General features: G+C 34.4%; 1 protein-coding gene across 8 annotated transcripts in view; it reads right to left on the reverse strand.

Moving 5' to 3' along the window:
* The window catches only part of PHKB (phosphorylase kinase regulatory subunit beta), a 71145-nt gene that overhangs the window by 26367 nt on the left and 27517 nt on the right, over positions 1-17261 (reverse strand). For all 8 annotated transcript variants that reach the window (XM_015292391.4, XM_015292390.4, XM_046899442.1 and 5 more), the window contains 7 exons: positions 16064-16127; positions 13006-13101; positions 11138-11335; positions 10400-10457; positions 7956-8033; positions 5876-6034; positions 2318-2412 (listed from right to left, as the gene is read on the reverse strand). In XM_015292391.4, coding sequence (XP_015147877.1) covers positions 2318-2412; positions 5876-6034; positions 7956-8033; positions 10400-10457; positions 11138-11335; positions 13006-13101; positions 16064-16127 — 748 coding nt within the window. The remainder of the gene's footprint in view (positions 1-2317; positions 2413-5875; positions 6035-7955; positions 8034-10399; positions 10458-11137; positions 11336-13005; positions 13102-16063; positions 16128-17261) is intronic.

Consider the following 17261-nt stretch of genomic DNA (forward strand, 5'->3'; position numbering starts at 1 on the left):
CCATTTTAGAACTGTGTCAACTATGGCAGGCAACTGCGTCAATACAAATGAAAGCCTAGAATGTGCTCATAAACAGCATTACAAAATAGATAATCCAGCATGATACATCTCTTTAAGCCATCAAAAGTAAACATGCTGTAATCCTAAATTTAATTTATGTAGCTTGAAAATCCTAACATGTCCCACTCTACATATACTTGGCCTTTTTATTTCCTTTTTACACGTTACCTAGTTCTCTGAAAATAGAAGAAATAAGCAGCCTATCATTTCCAGCAGCATAAGTGAAACCTTCACGAATCATTAAGACAACCATGCAAAACATCACAAGATTACAGTCACTGCACAGAGGACAACAATTTCATTAATTAATTGCAAACCTACACATGTATTTCACGTTAACCTAGCAGATGAACCACTTTTACTTTGACCATTTAGTAGCATTATGAACTTTTGTTGAATACAAAAAGACAGCAGTAAATCAGCTGTCATATGCTCCAGTAAAACAAAACAAAACCAGAAAGTCCTTACCCCCAACTCATGACATTTCTCGTATGTTATTGTTACTATGCAGACCCTCATATACACTAAATCACTACATTCTCCACAAGAGAACCCAACTGAAACTGTTATAAATGCTTCTGGATACGGAGATCCTAAAAGCATTTTTCTAATAACTGAACACAGTTTTTATGAGAAATCCCCAGTGAAAGAGAATACCCTTCATTATCTTCTTTCAAGAAAGTAAATGAAGCACGGATTATTTCACCTCTTTTTTGTTGGTTTATTTAACCAACAAAAGATAACCAAGAGATATTTAACATGAAATTAAGCACTACAAAGCAATTTACATGCGCAAACTAAAACCTGATTGTCATCAGACTTAGATTGTTTTGGAACAAAGTCTAGAACTAGCAACAAGAATCTTCTTGCTGCACCACACAGTTATTTCCCTAAGATGGAACATACCAAGACGTCTCCTTAAAATCAGATAATTGATTCTTGGGGGGCACTGAAGTAGGAGAGAAAACATTTCCTTTTAAATGTAGGCTAGGTATTTCAGTATTAGTGACAACACATGAGACTGTCCGCTTTTTATCAGAAATTGAAAGCAGAGCAATGTGTTCACAGCTGTAAATATACTTATGGTCAAGGTATTAATTCTCCTTTCCAAACCACCTCTGTGGTCCTTCAAACAAACCCCATTTCCGTATGTCTGTTTTTCTATACAAAGTTCGCATGCAGCAAATCTTCTGGTATTGTCCCTTCAGCACAGTAAAACCCTTGTTAACACAAGGATTTAACAGAGTTTTGCTTACAGATTCCCATATCAGTAGTTTGTGTTTATTGTGCTTCACAGATAGGTTGTGCAATCTGAGCAGCATGCAGAATTCCTCGCTGTGTAGTATTGATTCCATAAAGATAGCATTAGCCTATTAAATACAGCATTGTTAGCTAAGTGTCCTCTGAAGCATGTTCAGAAAAGCAAATGTAGAAGCAGCTTGTGTTTGCCCCAAATTACTACCCAGATGAAATGGGCAGAAGCATTTCTTTAGCACGCTGATGATGAACTTTTCTATTATGCATTCAGTAAAGATAAGTATGATTCAAGTAAACAAAGTTATACACTAAGCATGAAAGTCCTAGAAATGAAAACACTAATTCATTTAAGGATAAAGTGTTTCCAACATATTAACAGCTGGTAAAAAAAAAAAAAAAAAAAAAAAAAACTGGTTTTATTTGTTGGATTTTTTTAATTGCATATTTGTACTAAACAAATGGAAATAAAATACGTTTCAGAATGAAATGAATGAATTCAGAGTGAATTTCAATTTCAGAATAATCACTGCATACCCTCAGTATTATTACTTCGTTTCTTTCATTTTCATGTTTAGAGCTAATAGCTACAGCACTGTCACAATAATGACCACACATTCCTGTATAATATGCCTGAGCAGTGACTGTAAAAACTGCAAAATCTTAGCAGTTGTTAAAATGCTGCCAGCATATCAATGCTGCCAGTATTCAAAAGGCCACCCTGAGACACAGAATAGCAGAACGTGGCACCTAAGATTTCTTTTCTGACAAGTTAAGATGGATGGTGAACAAAGAAATTTGAAGGGGTGACACTGAGAAATCCAAATTAATTGGAATGAATGATGCAGGTTCCATCTCACCTTCTTCCTGGCACATCTTACAGCTCAAAAGAAAAATACCTATTAGTAACTACTTAAACACATATTTAATGCACCATTTCAGTTGTATCACTTAATGACAATTACTTTCCAGAAAAATATTGTAATGCTAAGCTTATGCTTACCTGATTGGAAAATCTCATGCTAACGTTCCGCTGCTCTTGTGGAGGTACATAACGCCCAATAGGGTCAATATCCTTAGGACTCACTAATTTGTCAGCTGAAAGTTAATGATAATAAGGAGGCACATAATCAAGGAGGCACACAAACATTTTTTGTAGTCATTTCTGCTGCTATAATTGCTGTTTTAGATCAGTGATATACACATCAAAAGGACAATCTGCAAAATTATATCAATTTTAAAACTAATGACTCAAGAATCATTCTTGCTACAGCTAATTATAATATTGTAGTATTTAAAAAGTGTTGTTTTTCCACAAAAAATGATTAAGAAGATTATACACAGACATCAGACTCCACAGCAGGCAAAAGTCACCAAAAATCAAGCCACAGCTATGGAATTATTCTAGAACTTCAAGTTCTACAGTTAGCAACAAAAATGCATGTAGTTTTGTTAGTAGAACAGACAGCCATTCTATCTAAAGGTAATCAGAAGACTTGAGTCCTGAAAGGGATATGAAGTATCGGGTATCTCTCAGTATAATAACCCAAGTAGAAAAACAAACAAAGAAAAAACAAAAGACAACACCAACCCTAAAATTCCATTACTTTAAGCTTTCGCTAGAACGGAGATTAAGGACTCCAATCAAAGTAAGCATATTATTTCTGAATACTACATCGCAAACTTTTAAGACAGCAATTTATAAACTCAAAATATGCCCTGGCTCGGGCCTAAGAGCTGAAGAGACATTAAAGTGCAAAGAAGATGCAGGGCAGGCACTCTGGCAGGGCAACTCAGTAAACACGCCAGGAAGGACCTGCCACTGCTGGGAGCTGTGCCAGCAGCAACCCTCAGCCGTGAGCAAGGCAAGCTAGATGCTGTGAGCCTCAGCCTTCTGCTGGGAGAGTGCAGCTTGGCTCTTGCCAAGAAAGAACTTGGCTCCTCTGCTCTGCAGTGCTCCTGCAGAGTCACAGTCTGTGTCCAGGTGGTTGCATTTAAAAAAAAGCAAAAACTGGATTATAGAAAAATTATAAAAGAACACATAGAGTTTTATTAGCATACTAACAAGTGAGTTACCAAAGCACACTTTAAGAAAGCAATCATCCAGAACTACACACGCAATCAGACTTCTTGTGCTGGTTAAAGGTATGAATGTTACTTAAATTATTTGCAGTACTGGTGATGCAATACAATCGATTAACCAAATGATGGCGAGGTGATGGCCTCTGCCTCACAGTCTGAAAGGCAAGGGCTGTTCCCAGAATTTTTGTTCCATTTCCACTGTCCTCTACTTGGATTTACACTACTCAGAAATTTAAATACACGGTCCAACTGATTTCTTAATGAAGACCAGGATAACAACAGAATATTATGAGATTTAACCTAATTTTCAATACTGATGCTGTTATTTTAAAGAACACACTCAGTGTATATTCATCATTGTCAGAAATACATGTTTATGGGAATGAAATTTGGTCTTTACTCTAGACAAATGTCCCTAAAAAAACATGCACCGAATACATAAAAAAAAGTAAAAATTTTAATGAAAAGCAAAGGAAAGATAATACACAGCCACTAAACTGTGTGCATCTTCTTTTGCTTAAAACAGCTGAATACCTCATGTCTGAGCATTACTTTCCCTCACTCTAAAATGAAGACCCCACTGTGAAAGCTACACAGCATGCTCACCTACAGAAAAGAAGGAAGGAGGCTGAGCAAATACAAATTAATTGCAGCCCCTGAGGCAACACAATTTCTGAAATGGATGGTGAAACAGGGAACAAGTACCTTTCCAGAAATTTAGGTGTTTGGAGTCAGGTTTCCAATTAATAAGCATCAACTAACAAGCAAAGTAACACACACAGACTTTCATCAAGGACAAAGTTTCCACACAGAAAGGAGTGACATTAAATGCACCAATTGTAAATTGAATAAATGGAGTCACTGATATCTGATAGCTATCACTGGTGAATAGACCTAGCTTCGTGAAAAAAAAATAATAATTCCAACATACATTTACAATGAATTTGAGGAAAAAAAGAAAATAATATTTGGAGAAAAGGGAGAGGAAGAGCAAAAAGTATTGAATATGGTGGAAATAAAATTCAAGAACAAGAAAGGAAACAGTTGTTAGGACAACTGCAAAAAAAGCAATGTAAGAAAGCTCAGCAGAGGGAAAAACTGATTCGAAGCAAAAGGTTACAACAGTCAAACAGCATGGTCAAAGAGCATTTTGCAAACAATAAATACAAGGTATTTCACCAGCATTCTTTAGGTGTATACTAATACAAATATTAGTATAAGATGAATATTAGCAGAATTACTACAGACATTTAAGGGTTATTTGTCTAATATAGAGAGGTAAAAGGAAAACTTATTTTGTTAAAGACAAAGTTGCTTGCATTTAGTTTATAGTGTGGGCTACAATTAATCTGGATGTTCTAAGGATACAATCAGTGTTCTGTCCCCAATCTTGAATTTTTCAGCTCCCCTTCAATCTCCTCCTACACACTTCACAGAAGAAAAGTTTACAGAACTCAAACTACTGATTGTCAGCAAAATGCTAGGCATGTTCAATTAAAGTAATATATCTTTATCCTAAAAAACACATTAAAATTGTTTTCTGGATTAAAAACTTATTTTGCATTAGTCCTTGAGCACTCTGAAGTGAGACCAAGACATCATTTGTACAAAAATTCACCACAATAACCTTCAGTGGTCTTCAAAATGCAGTGTCAAATGATCTTCTAGTCTACTTCAAGGGAAGGATGAAAATAATACACAGTGAAGAAAGCACTATCCCTTTTATCTGAGACTGTAATCATTCAAAATTTAAACGTGTTTTGTTTAAAGCAATAAATAATTTGAACTAAATGCTTCAGCTCACATACAAACATCGTTATTTGCTACAACTTAGATAGAAATAGTTAAGCCATAGTAAGTATTGTGTTAACGTATTTCTAGGACCCAAGGGAAAGGCATGGAGCTGAGTCAGGGGAGGTTCAAGATAGCTGTTAGTAAAAGGTTCTTCATCGGGGTGGTCAGGCACCAGAACAGGCTGCCCAGGGCAGTGGACACAGCCCAAAGCTGCCAGAGTTCAGTGAGAGTTTGGATAACGCTCTCAGATACGGGGTTTGAGTTTTGGCTGGTCCTGTGTGAAGCCAGAAGCTGAACTCGATGGCCCTTGTGGGTCCCTTCCAACTTGGAATATTTTATGATTCTATGGTTGCGTATGTTCACACAGAAGCAAGGAAGTAAGAGGAAAAGTCAGAAAAAGAAACAATCGAGAAATCTATCTTGTTAAAAGGATTTTGGATATTCTATAACATAATCCAGTGAACTTCACAGCATGCTACATGCAACATAAAAATTCAACACGGAGAATAAAAAGCAATTTTTGCCTACCAAATACATGCCAAAGCAGATGACACACAGGCTACCCAGAGTCTATTCAAAACTCAAGCCAGCATGTTCAATCAGATTGAAAAAAAAAAAAACATTAACAAATAAATATCCTTCACTTACAATGAATCAAAACCTGACAATTTCTTCAGCCTCTTACCTAGGAGTTTTGCAATGATATAAACTGCTTGTCCCCACAAGAAAAACCTTCCGTCACGTCCACTGTTACTAGGAAATCGTTTCTGACTGCCAGGATTCTTCTTTTCCAGTTCAACAAAATCAGCTGGCACATAGTAATATTTGGGTACAACAGGACATCCTATGGAGTTTTAAAACAAATTCATTTAGTAAATAAATTCCATTTTCATTATTATTTGATTGTATTTCCCTAAGACAGCTCAAGTGTTAACCTCATAGCCATCTGATTGAGCAGAAAGATTGTTGTCACTCATCATTCTTTCTCAAAACTCAGAGCTAGAGTAAACGACTTTATTTTTCACCAAGCATTGCCACACAACTACTTCCCAGAACAACACATTCCATCTGTATTGCACAAAATGTTTTTATCAGAAACCAAAATGCAGATAAGAAGCCAGAACCAAAAGAAATGAAAGCCACATTACAGTGAAACGAGATTTTCTCCTAGCATTTAACAGCCATCTTGGTACAAGACAACTATTTGAAATTAAAACCATGACTAAAAATACTCAAATATTAAATAGAAATCATAATTTTCTGCAACTGCACAATACACAGTTTAAAACAGCAGCTTGATTTTGAAACAAAATGAAATAAAAGGAAGTAACTTCTTCATTTGAAGCTAGCATATCTGGGAACTATAACTACGTCACAGATATTATAATCTACTTGTATGATGACCTACTTTTATTTCAAACTTTTTAGGTGAACAGAATAAGGAATTCAGAAACAATTACAAATGATTGACTAAGTAATACAACAGCAAATTAATGTGATTACTGCAAAAATAAGTTTCAAATTAACATTGTTTAATTTGGAATGTATTTAGATAAAGTACAGGTGATAAAATGAAGCTGCAGTTTCTGACTATTTGCTTATACCAAAACCAGTAATTGCTGGCAAGAAGCTGGGAAAACCTGCCAAGTGAGAGTAATTTATTAGAGGTAGAATACTGAAGTAAGTGAAGCATCAAAGTATACATAGAAATGTTAAGAGGAGGCATTAATGATGACATTCCACAATAAGAACCAATAAACTTATTTAGAATCCATGGAACTTCACATACTAATTAATAACCAGAAAAAAAGCAAATATCAGTAAAGTCAAAGTTTTCTATGTATTGAATACAGAATCACAGAATTGTTAAGGTTGGAGATGACTTCTAAGATGAACTAGTCCAACCAACAACCCACCATCTCCATGCCCACTGAACTACACGGCACAGACCACATTTTCCTCACAGAAACCACTTCAGCAAGTATTCCAAGTTTGAAGAACAACTCTAAACTAAAATACTGCACTTGTGTAACAGTACAACAGATGACAAGAACAGGTGAGTAAAGACTCTGAGTTTTAAAACCAGACTGTCAGAATATTGAAGCTTAATTTGTTTTCTGACCGTTCTTGCCCCCAGTCAAACTTGTGGTTTTTTTTCATTTTTGAAAATGAGTTTTGGATGGATTTGCCTGTAGGCCATCAAAAAACTTGTTGCCACTGCCATAAAAACTCTGAAGTGTGTAATTTAAGAGAAATTTATATTCATTTTAAAATGCCACCAGTTTCACTGCTCTAAGCTACAAAGTATTTCCTGTGCATACACTACATGATTTGTTAAGTTTTGGAAAGTTGTGTCAGTAAATTATTCAAGTGATCCCCAACTGTACCCAGGTAAAACACTGAAAATATGTGATTGTGAGTAGTTAGAATTTTCATGCAACCTTAAGGTGAACTTTATAAAAAAAAAAAAAAAAATCAAACAAAGGGAAATGGCGAAGGAATGCCTTTGTACAGTGTAAATCTTATCTCTATTTCTGTATCATTTTTACAGTATCAAATTATTTTTATTTTCACACTTTTACGATGCAATATGTCTCCATGGAATAGATTATTTTAATATTAGTATTTTACTCTAAGGAAACATAATAATATTATTTCCCTTCCATTCTGACTGCAATACTCATTCATAGTAATGTCAGTAATTTTATGATAAAATTAAAAATAAAACAAAACAGTCATTTAGAAGAACAATTATCAAATAATACCTTCAGATGTATGCTGAAGCACAGGGTCCAGAAGATCCTGATATTCCTTAACCTGTGCATGATTTCCTCTAAAAACTCCTATAAAACAAAACCAAACAAATTTTTAAAAAAGCAGAACAGTAATTCATTTAATGGAAGAAATAAATTCTGTGAACTAAACATTTGCAGAAGAAAAATATGGTGTTTATTTTTCAGCAGTGCAGTGCCAACACACTAAATAGTTCATGAAAAAGTAGAAGAATAAACTCTAACTGCATATTTACTGTTCCAGCTAATTATTGCAGAGATCATGAATCAGCCATTGTTTTATTAACTTAAGATGAAATCAATGTCAAGTTGCACTACATAGCAGAGCTGTGAACCTACAGAGGACATAAAAAGGACTAGAACACAGACACCCTGCCCACCTAGCTCTAAGGAACTTCCTTAATTACTGCAGAAAGATGAAGCAGAGCTTAAGTGCCAGGCTGGTTTAATTCATTTCTAATTCATCAGAACAGAGTTTCAAGCTTATCTAAAAATGAGCTGCCTAAAACTCCCAAGAAGTACAAAAGAAATTTGAAAAAGTAAATTGAAAAACTCCTCTTGGAAGATTTTTAGATGGAACTTCACATTGATAAGTTATGTAGATACCATATCTTAATATGACAGAGGTTCAGAACAGCTGGACATGCCTTGAGATGTTAAATGTCAAGTCTTTGTGATGATGCCTTGTAGGAGAAAATGTTAACTTTGGGAGTACTAGCATCTTAAATGTTTTTCTAATAGAATTTAATTATCTCAAAATTAGTCTGATGAATACTATTACAACAAGTGCTCAGCTCATCCCAAGTCCTTACATGAAAAGTTGTATCAAAAATAGCATACGTCTTTCTGTTTATCAAAGAAAAAGCAGATAAACTTGACAAATCATACAGATCTTTTTATAAAACAGAAACACCTTGGAACACTTAAAGGGAAACAAGTGCAATATTTTCATTGTGAATCTTTCGCTCCTGTGTATGTCATTTCCTCCCATGGTTTTCCTCTTCATTTACCACATTCTTCCATATTATTGAAAACAGACGCATTGTTTCCCTCCTTACCTCATCCTAGAAAACTACCATAATCCTCCAGATTCGAATAGAAACGTAAAAAAGCTTTGAAAACTGCTATTCAAATATGTATTAGCCAAAAAACAATCATGCTGGTTTATTTAGTTCAATCCTTCCCCACAGCTGTGGATGCATATCTGCTATCTACAGAATCCTAAACAACCTCCTTTTAAGAAAAATACCGAAGGGAAATTAGTACTAAAGCTGTCTTTTTGTATTCACAGAAGTGTGAATTCGGAAAGGCAAAAATAAGATAAAAGAAAATCACCAACAATTAACTCAGTCGCTGAAAACAAACATAACAGAACACCTTATTATAAAGAGTCCTGTTATTGCAGCAATTTAAAGTCTCTCTGTATGCACCTCAAATTTTACATGACGAAGCTTCTGGATTTGGATGTACATGCACAAACTCCACCAACATTTGTTGTATTTGATGAAATTATGATACAGGGATAGAAACTAAATAAAAAGAAATCAAGAACAGTATTTGCAAGGTATGTGTTTTGTAATTTTTCTTTATGAAACAAAATAAAACCGCTTTGCTAACTTCAGGTACAGATAATTATTATTATTTTTTTTTTGGTCACATTGAAAAATGTGACATATTCCTTCAGAAAAAAATCAATTGTGGAACCTTACTCCGTGTTCAAACAAAACATCTGAAGCTATGGGTAAGCACACAGATGTCCAGCAGGTAGCCTCTCACCATCTTCATAAGAAAGCTATTTCACACACCTAAGAGAATAAATAGAAACTACAAAGTCTAGCCAGATTTCCATCCATTCACAAGGCTGAAAACAAATAAATCTTTATGATGGCTGTAATCTGTACTCAGTTTCTTATTCAGACATTCCTTCTATGCGACTTCTAGCTTCCATCCTGAAATCATCCTGTGGATGTTTCTGCTGTCTCCTAACCTCAAGACAAGGTCCGTTGGTAGCGGTTGATTTTTTTTTTGCAATCTAACTGGCTATATGTAAAACCATGGCCAAGAAGCACAGGCATTTCAAAGAAAAAAAAATATATATATATCGAGTTGTATTCTAAAACCAGGAGTTCACATTACAAATACTGAAATATTTTGGTTGGGTGGTTTGGTTTTTAGGTTTCTTATGCTTTGGCTTGAGGGTTGGGTGATTTTTTGTTTGTTTTTTTTTGTTTGTTTTTTTTTTTAGTATTCTTTCTGTTGTTAGTTTTTTACCCATAAGGGTTAAAATTCTCAGTGAGATATTTAATGTCACTTGTTACAACTTGTTCATGCAGGGCAAACATAAGCCCTTGGACAGAAGGTATGAAATCATATCTCTGTAATGCATCTATAGAATAGGAAAATAAAGCCATACTTACCATCAATTATCATGAAAATAAAAAACAGAGGGAATTCACATTCAATGCCATCAAAAAGCTAAAAAGCAGAAAAATCAATCAGATTTGATTTCAATCAGCATTTCGGTTTAACAAAATATATTCAATCAGCATTTTGGTTTAACAAAATATATTTCCATACCTCATACAACCACATCAAAGCAACAAAAGCCAAAATGAATGTCAAAACATTTTAGGACACCAGCTCTTCATTTACCTTGTAGTCTCCAAATTATACAGGCACTTTAAGTGCACTTTTACATATGCCGTGGCCATTTCTCAAGCAGAATATTTTTATCATTTATGTTTCATTTTCCACTAGGAAACTACTGATGAGTAAAATAGTAAATTTTAATTTAGATACCTTTTACTGATAAGCAATGCGGTCAAAAGCAAAATTGTTTTCTATACACTCAGACTGTAGTCAGCTGTGAAATTAAATAAAATGATAAATAACTTCCTTATTTGTTATGTGAAATCATCTGTATGCTAAATGTAAATGGAAGCGCATTCATTACAAAACAAATCAACAACTAACTTGCTGACTCGGCAGTCTCTCAAAACCACACATGCCAAATTATAAAATGCATCTCCTTCATTTGAAGCAATTTGGAATCTCGAATTGCAAACACTAAAAGGGACATCTGCTTGGCTTTATTTTTTTTAAGCATGGCCTAAACATTTTAGAAAACCTACGTTTGTTGCCAGTTACTTCTTTACCTTAATTTCTGCTGGTTTATAATAGCGGCGTGTTTTGTCCTCTAGTGCTGTTCTGTATCCGTCTCTCAGAAATCTTTTAAATCCATATTTTCCTTTTAATTTTCTAATAATTTTATCCAGTGTTTGACTCAACAAAACCTCATCATCCAAAGCAAACGCAGGATAACTGATACAGGGCAGAAGAGCTGCATCGGTATTCTGCAGGAGAAGAGAAAAAAAAAACACATTATAAATTCAATTAAATCTCTATCATTTACTGGATGCACAAAGACTGTTTAAAATACTCAGTAAAACATATATTCGAAACATAATCTTTACCAAAATCATAACACCAATACAGTGGAATAACGTGCAAAATAAGACTTCTAAAAATGTTTAAGGATAAACTAGAAACCCAGCATTCACATATGATTTAAAAGACAACTCATTTGACTCAAAATGTGACCTACTTTACAGTTGATAATCTGCAGGTGTAAGTGAATATATTGTAAAACCCCAAGTTTCTAGGAACAAATAAACATCCTTCAAGTTATTCTTGGAGGAAACAACACTGGGGCATACTATGCTCAAAGAGAATCACAAGAAGTTAACTGTGATTATTTAATCATTGCTGAAAAGGTTTTTCAGAAATCTCTCCTGAGTGCTGTAATAAACAAACTTGTCTGATTTAAGGATATTTCATTTCACAAAATATCTAAATGACATTGCTCAAGGAACACGTGCAACTATCATGAATTAAAAACACACCAAAATTACTACCTAGGATATCACCACTACAAGTAAGCTTACAGAAATACAAAAAGTTAGTTTTAAGTTCTAGTTCTTACAGAATCATAGAACGATTTGGGGGTTAGAAGGGACCTTAAAGATTTTCTAGCTCCTCCCTAACACCATGGGCAGGGACCTCTTTCACTAGATCAGGTTACCCAAACTGGGATTTTCTTGTTCCTTCCTGCTGATACATCTAAGACCATTTAAAATACTGCATTTTAGACAGTATCACTGACATGAAGCCATAATGGGATGGCGGTGAGGAGGATACAAACATTATATAGTACAAGTAACATGAAATTGGTTCTGTTGGCATATATCAAGTCTCTAACAAATAACAAACAGCAAAGGAGTTCTAAAAGAGCATAAAAAATTAGCTGACTCTGCCTTTTATTTTGATTATACAGGATTGTAACTGCTATAATTCTTCTGCGTAATGAGTAAACCATTAATGTTGAAGATTAATAGTCTGTTTCATGAACAAAAATGCTATTACATTGCAGAATGAAAAAGTAGAACTCCACTGCTCTTCATTTTTAGTTGTTTTTTTTTTATTAATCTGTACTTATGTTACTTAGATTTACTCACTGATGAAATATTTACTTTTAACAGTAGTTTATAATAACAAAAATCCTTCACATTCTGCAATTTATGAGAAACAAATCTTGAAGGCCTCTCAACAAAAAAACAAATCAAAGCTCAAAGTTCCTTTTAGCTGTTTCAAAAATGCAGGCAGTAAACTTATAATGGAAACTCAGACACCAGGATAAAAACAAGACAATAACCAAGACTGCAACCCTAATTAACATGCTGCAGACCATTATTGTTTTATTTTGAAATTATTTAGGAAGCTACCAATGGGCTAACATTCTAACCTCAACATATTTAAAATAAAGAGTGCCATCATGATTCTACTTCAGTGAGGTATCGCATCACAGTCATGTTTAACAAGCACAAATTTAACAACTTCCCAACAAATTCCTATCTTTATTAAGCAGAAGAAAGCGGTCAACGTAAAATGAAGAGTTACGTTCTTACCCATTTATTTTCTCCCCATACTGCTGAGATCTTACTGTTCGTTTTCTCTAACTACTTACATGAGATCTTGACTCTCGGGGCAGCAATGAACACAGAGTCTGTCTGTTACGGTTATGGGCATCGAAATCCACAAATATAACAGACCAGGAACAGCCCTGTAAATGCAAATTTATTTAGAGAGAAATGAAGAAAGGTTGGCGTGTCCTGGTGAAACTAACTAACCTTTTGTTCTACCAATGGTAATACTCTGGTAGTTGGCCATTTTAATCAGGAAATGAACAATATATATCCAGAAGAGTTTGAGAAAAGAACTTGAAATTCTAAACAAAATTAGCTGTCTTTGTCCGCTACTGGTTATGAATTGTATCATCCACTCAAAGTCATAACATCTTCCATTACTTCTTGATCAGCAATGGCTGTACTAAGGTAAAACAAAAAACTAGTTGTTCCTCCCTGTGGTTGTGGAAATGTTCCAAGTGGAGATGTTGAATATTTCATTAAAGTATGCTAGAATAAAAAAAAATTGGATCTTCACCTGAGGTATCACTTAGGAAAAGGACTTCAGTAGCAAATAAAAACAATTCACTTTTTGGTTGTTGTGTTGCACTTCATTACTCTTAAGCACAAGCTCACTTCTCAGAAAAATAAAAAATGTGGCAAAATACAAAGTATGTGAAGAACAAAAATGTTCATCTTTATATTGGATGGTACAACCTAAATAAAACATGCATTTAAAGACTATTTTCTATATTTTCTTATAGGGATTTTAAAAGAAGCAATCTGTCTCCAAGTCTTTGTTTCTAATCAAATTCCAATACGAAAATTATCTCCAACTTTAATCACATAGCATGCATTTAAGGAGTCAATTTCAGCCACCTTATATGTAACTAAGCTAATACACTAGCATATGATGCATGAGCCTATTTTACACAAAAAGAACATGTGTAAGATGATTAGTTCTTTACATGTTCATTTTCATCGCAGATGGAGCAAAAAGATGCATGCACTGTCTCTAAGACGTTCTCAAGCCATTCCTCTACGCAGTGCCCACTTTTGTCAGTGCTACCAGAAGGAGGCGGAGGGAGGGAGGGAGGAAGAGCATTTTTGCCATAATGGTGACCAAAATCTGTAGTTTTAACTTTCAGACTTTTTTGTGGAAATCCATGAATTTCTATAATAAAATAACTAAGTGAAGAAGCAAGTCAGAACCTTAATTTTCTGAAGTGATGTAAGCTAAAAGACCATCAGTTCACACTGCCTCCTAATTATAAAAAAATCATGCTTACTTGAACAGTTCTTCCATACCAACCAGTGATGACAATACAACGACTTCGGGATCTGGCTACAGTCACTGCACAATTAAGAGTAATTAAAGAAGTCCTACGCTAGAGTAATACATAATAACTATTTCATGTAGATTTATAAATATTGTTTCAGATATGCACAATAGATTGGGAATAAATTTAAGAAGTTTAGCATAAGATATTAAAGTGAAATAATGAGAAACTAAACAAAGGGACAATTTATCTGCTACATTAAAAATTAACGTGTAAAAAATCTTCTGCTGACAAAGCAGTTAGGCTTATACCTTGATTGTATTCTTAAAATTCTCACTTTTTATGAAACAGCATTGATTCTAGTATAATGAGTATAAAACGAATAGTGTTATAAAAACATGAGCTCCTTTTTACATTAAAGTATATAAAATTCAGAGCACATTAAAAGCCAATTCTTTGTTCTCTATTCTATCTAGCACCCAAAAATTACACCAAGAGATTAATTAGAATTATTTGAGTATAAATTAAACAGCATTTTGCTACATTAAAAAAGTAGTACGATTTGTTACAGAAATACTTAGTTTTTATTTACTGCTTCTATAATTTTGGTATTTGGGGAGAGAAAAAAAATGGAATAGTTCAACGTGATTATCTACCAGTAAAGTGAACCTCATGTCTTATCTGAATACAACCTCAAATGCACAGGGAAACTTCCCTATCCTGAGATACACAAACATACAACATACATACACATATGAAAGGACAGATACAGTAACATGCATTTGTATTTATTAGTTTCCACAGTGTGAGTGGAAAAATCTGCATGGGAAGGCTGAACAGCCTGTTGTTCCCAGTGATGATTTATGCAGGTTGTACTTCTGTAGATGCAGATGCAAACAAGTCCCTCCTGAGGGGCTCAGCAGGATTTCTCAAAGCTATTGGAACACAGCTGGAGCTAAGCACAAAGGCAGACTGCTGCAGACTGAAGGTCAAAATGGTTTCTGCTTATGCAAAATATCTTTGGAATAAATTTGCAGAGCATTTAAACTGGTTTTGCTTCAGCAATTTATTCATCCATTTTAGAATTTAGTAAAATACCACTTGAAATAAAAACAAGCAGCCACATTTACTGGAGTCTGAAATTGTTGGAAAGGTAAAAGTTGCAGATAAATGTTGCTTCTGATATGCTGACAATGTATATATCATGTCTGATCACTACTTAAGATCCTTATTAACTTCTAGTTCTTAATGCATAAAATCAGCTTTTAGGATGTAAGTAAGCCAAAACTAGACCAAATGTAGCTAGGTCTTCCTGAAACACCGCATTTGTGTACATACAAAGGGCACTCTTCTCCACTCATAAGCAAAAAGACAATTGTTTCCTGAAAAGTATAATGAAAACAGAACAAGTCTATAATACAACACTAATATACACAACAAAAACAAACAAAAAGAAAACCAACACCAAAACACATGAATGGACACCTAAAAAAAAATTAACAGCTGCCAAAGCACTTAAGCATCAGAAATGCTCATTGAGGAGGACCACTTGTTTTATGCCACAAGAGAAGACAAAAGGATCTGACAATAATAGGTGCTACGGCTTTTCATCTCCGCATGATTTGAAACAGAACATTTTTCATCTCAGGCATTAGAATAGCTCTAAAAGCTCCTAGTCAAGACAGGCTTCTTTATTTGCGTATTTATTTATTTCTGTGACTATGCTATAAGAAAATAATTCCTGACAACTGCAAGAGAAGTTCTTGCAACTGTTTCTTTTTTTCAGATTTTCAAGAAAAAAAGAACAATTAAAAAAAAAGAGAAAACACATTTTTATTACCTGATTTCCAAAGAGATTGAAACCATTAATTGCTTCCAAAGCTGCTTTTGCCAACCCCACAGAGCTGAGGAGAAATAAACAAACAAACAAATAAATAGTGCCACACCAGACTATGCATTTTGTAATTCAAGTCCAGGATAATTTAATATGTTTGACAGTTTTCTTGATTTAAATAGTGTGCTTCATCTCTCTTTTAATAAACTGATGATGAAGTAAGGCTTGAGTTATTTCATGGCTTTTTTTTGAAAAGTACTTTTCAGCACTTTTCTTTATCTTCAAATGTCAGAGACCATCTGGAAAAAGAACTTCTGCTCTCACTTTGCTACTGGACATCTGGCATCGTGTATTTCAAGGTCTTGTTAACAGCGTACTAACAGAACATTTACTTCATCACAATTTTCAATTCAGGTCTCAGGCATTAAACTTGTAATATTTAAAATAACTTCTCAATGTAGTAACTCATTGATCTGGATTCACAAAAAGAGGAATATCTGATTTCAAATGTACCATCTTCAGATCTTTTTTCTTTTCCTTTTCAAATGACATTTCTAATAAGTCCGATATTTGCAGAGTAGTGGAAAAAAAACTACCAGAAAAAAGGCATAGAAGTAATAGTTGGTTCAACAGCAACAACCACTGGTATTCAGATAAAGTAGAATAACTTTCTGCAAAATACACAATATTCATGAATAACTGCAAAAAAATAGGGGTTCCTTCCTTGAAATCAATTATATTTCACATATGGTCATCATTCTACGTAATATCCTAAAAATCCTGTTTTCTACCTCTACTTACTCAAAGCCTATGAAGATTTCAGTACTCTCACAAATATCACTGGCAAATGTAAAAAGAAAATAAGTGTCTCAATCATCTTCTTTTCCCCCCATCACGTGATACTTCAAGTAAAAATGCTATCTCAAGAATTCACTTCACCATACACATCCTAGTTCGGTATAAAATGTCACTTACAGCACCATACAGTAACCAAGGCCAATTCAAGAAAATTTTGCCCTTATTTAGACAAGTGTTGAAACTTCAAAAGATGAAGATTCCGTTCCTTGAGTATCCTGCTCTGTCACTTGACCGTCTTCCAACTGGAAAGAATTCTTTCCAATGTTCATCTTGAACCTCCTAGGGTGCAATGTGTAGCCCTTACTCCATATTCCATCCCCTCCACAGAACTTGGTACTATGCAAGC

The sequence above is a fragment of the Gallus gallus genome, chromosome 11 (genome assembly GCF_016699485.2).
Source record: "Gallus gallus isolate bGalGal1 chromosome 11, bGalGal1.mat.broiler.GRCg7b, whole genome shotgun sequence".
Taxonomy (NCBI): Eukaryota; Metazoa; Chordata; class Aves; order Galliformes; family Phasianidae; genus Gallus; species Gallus gallus.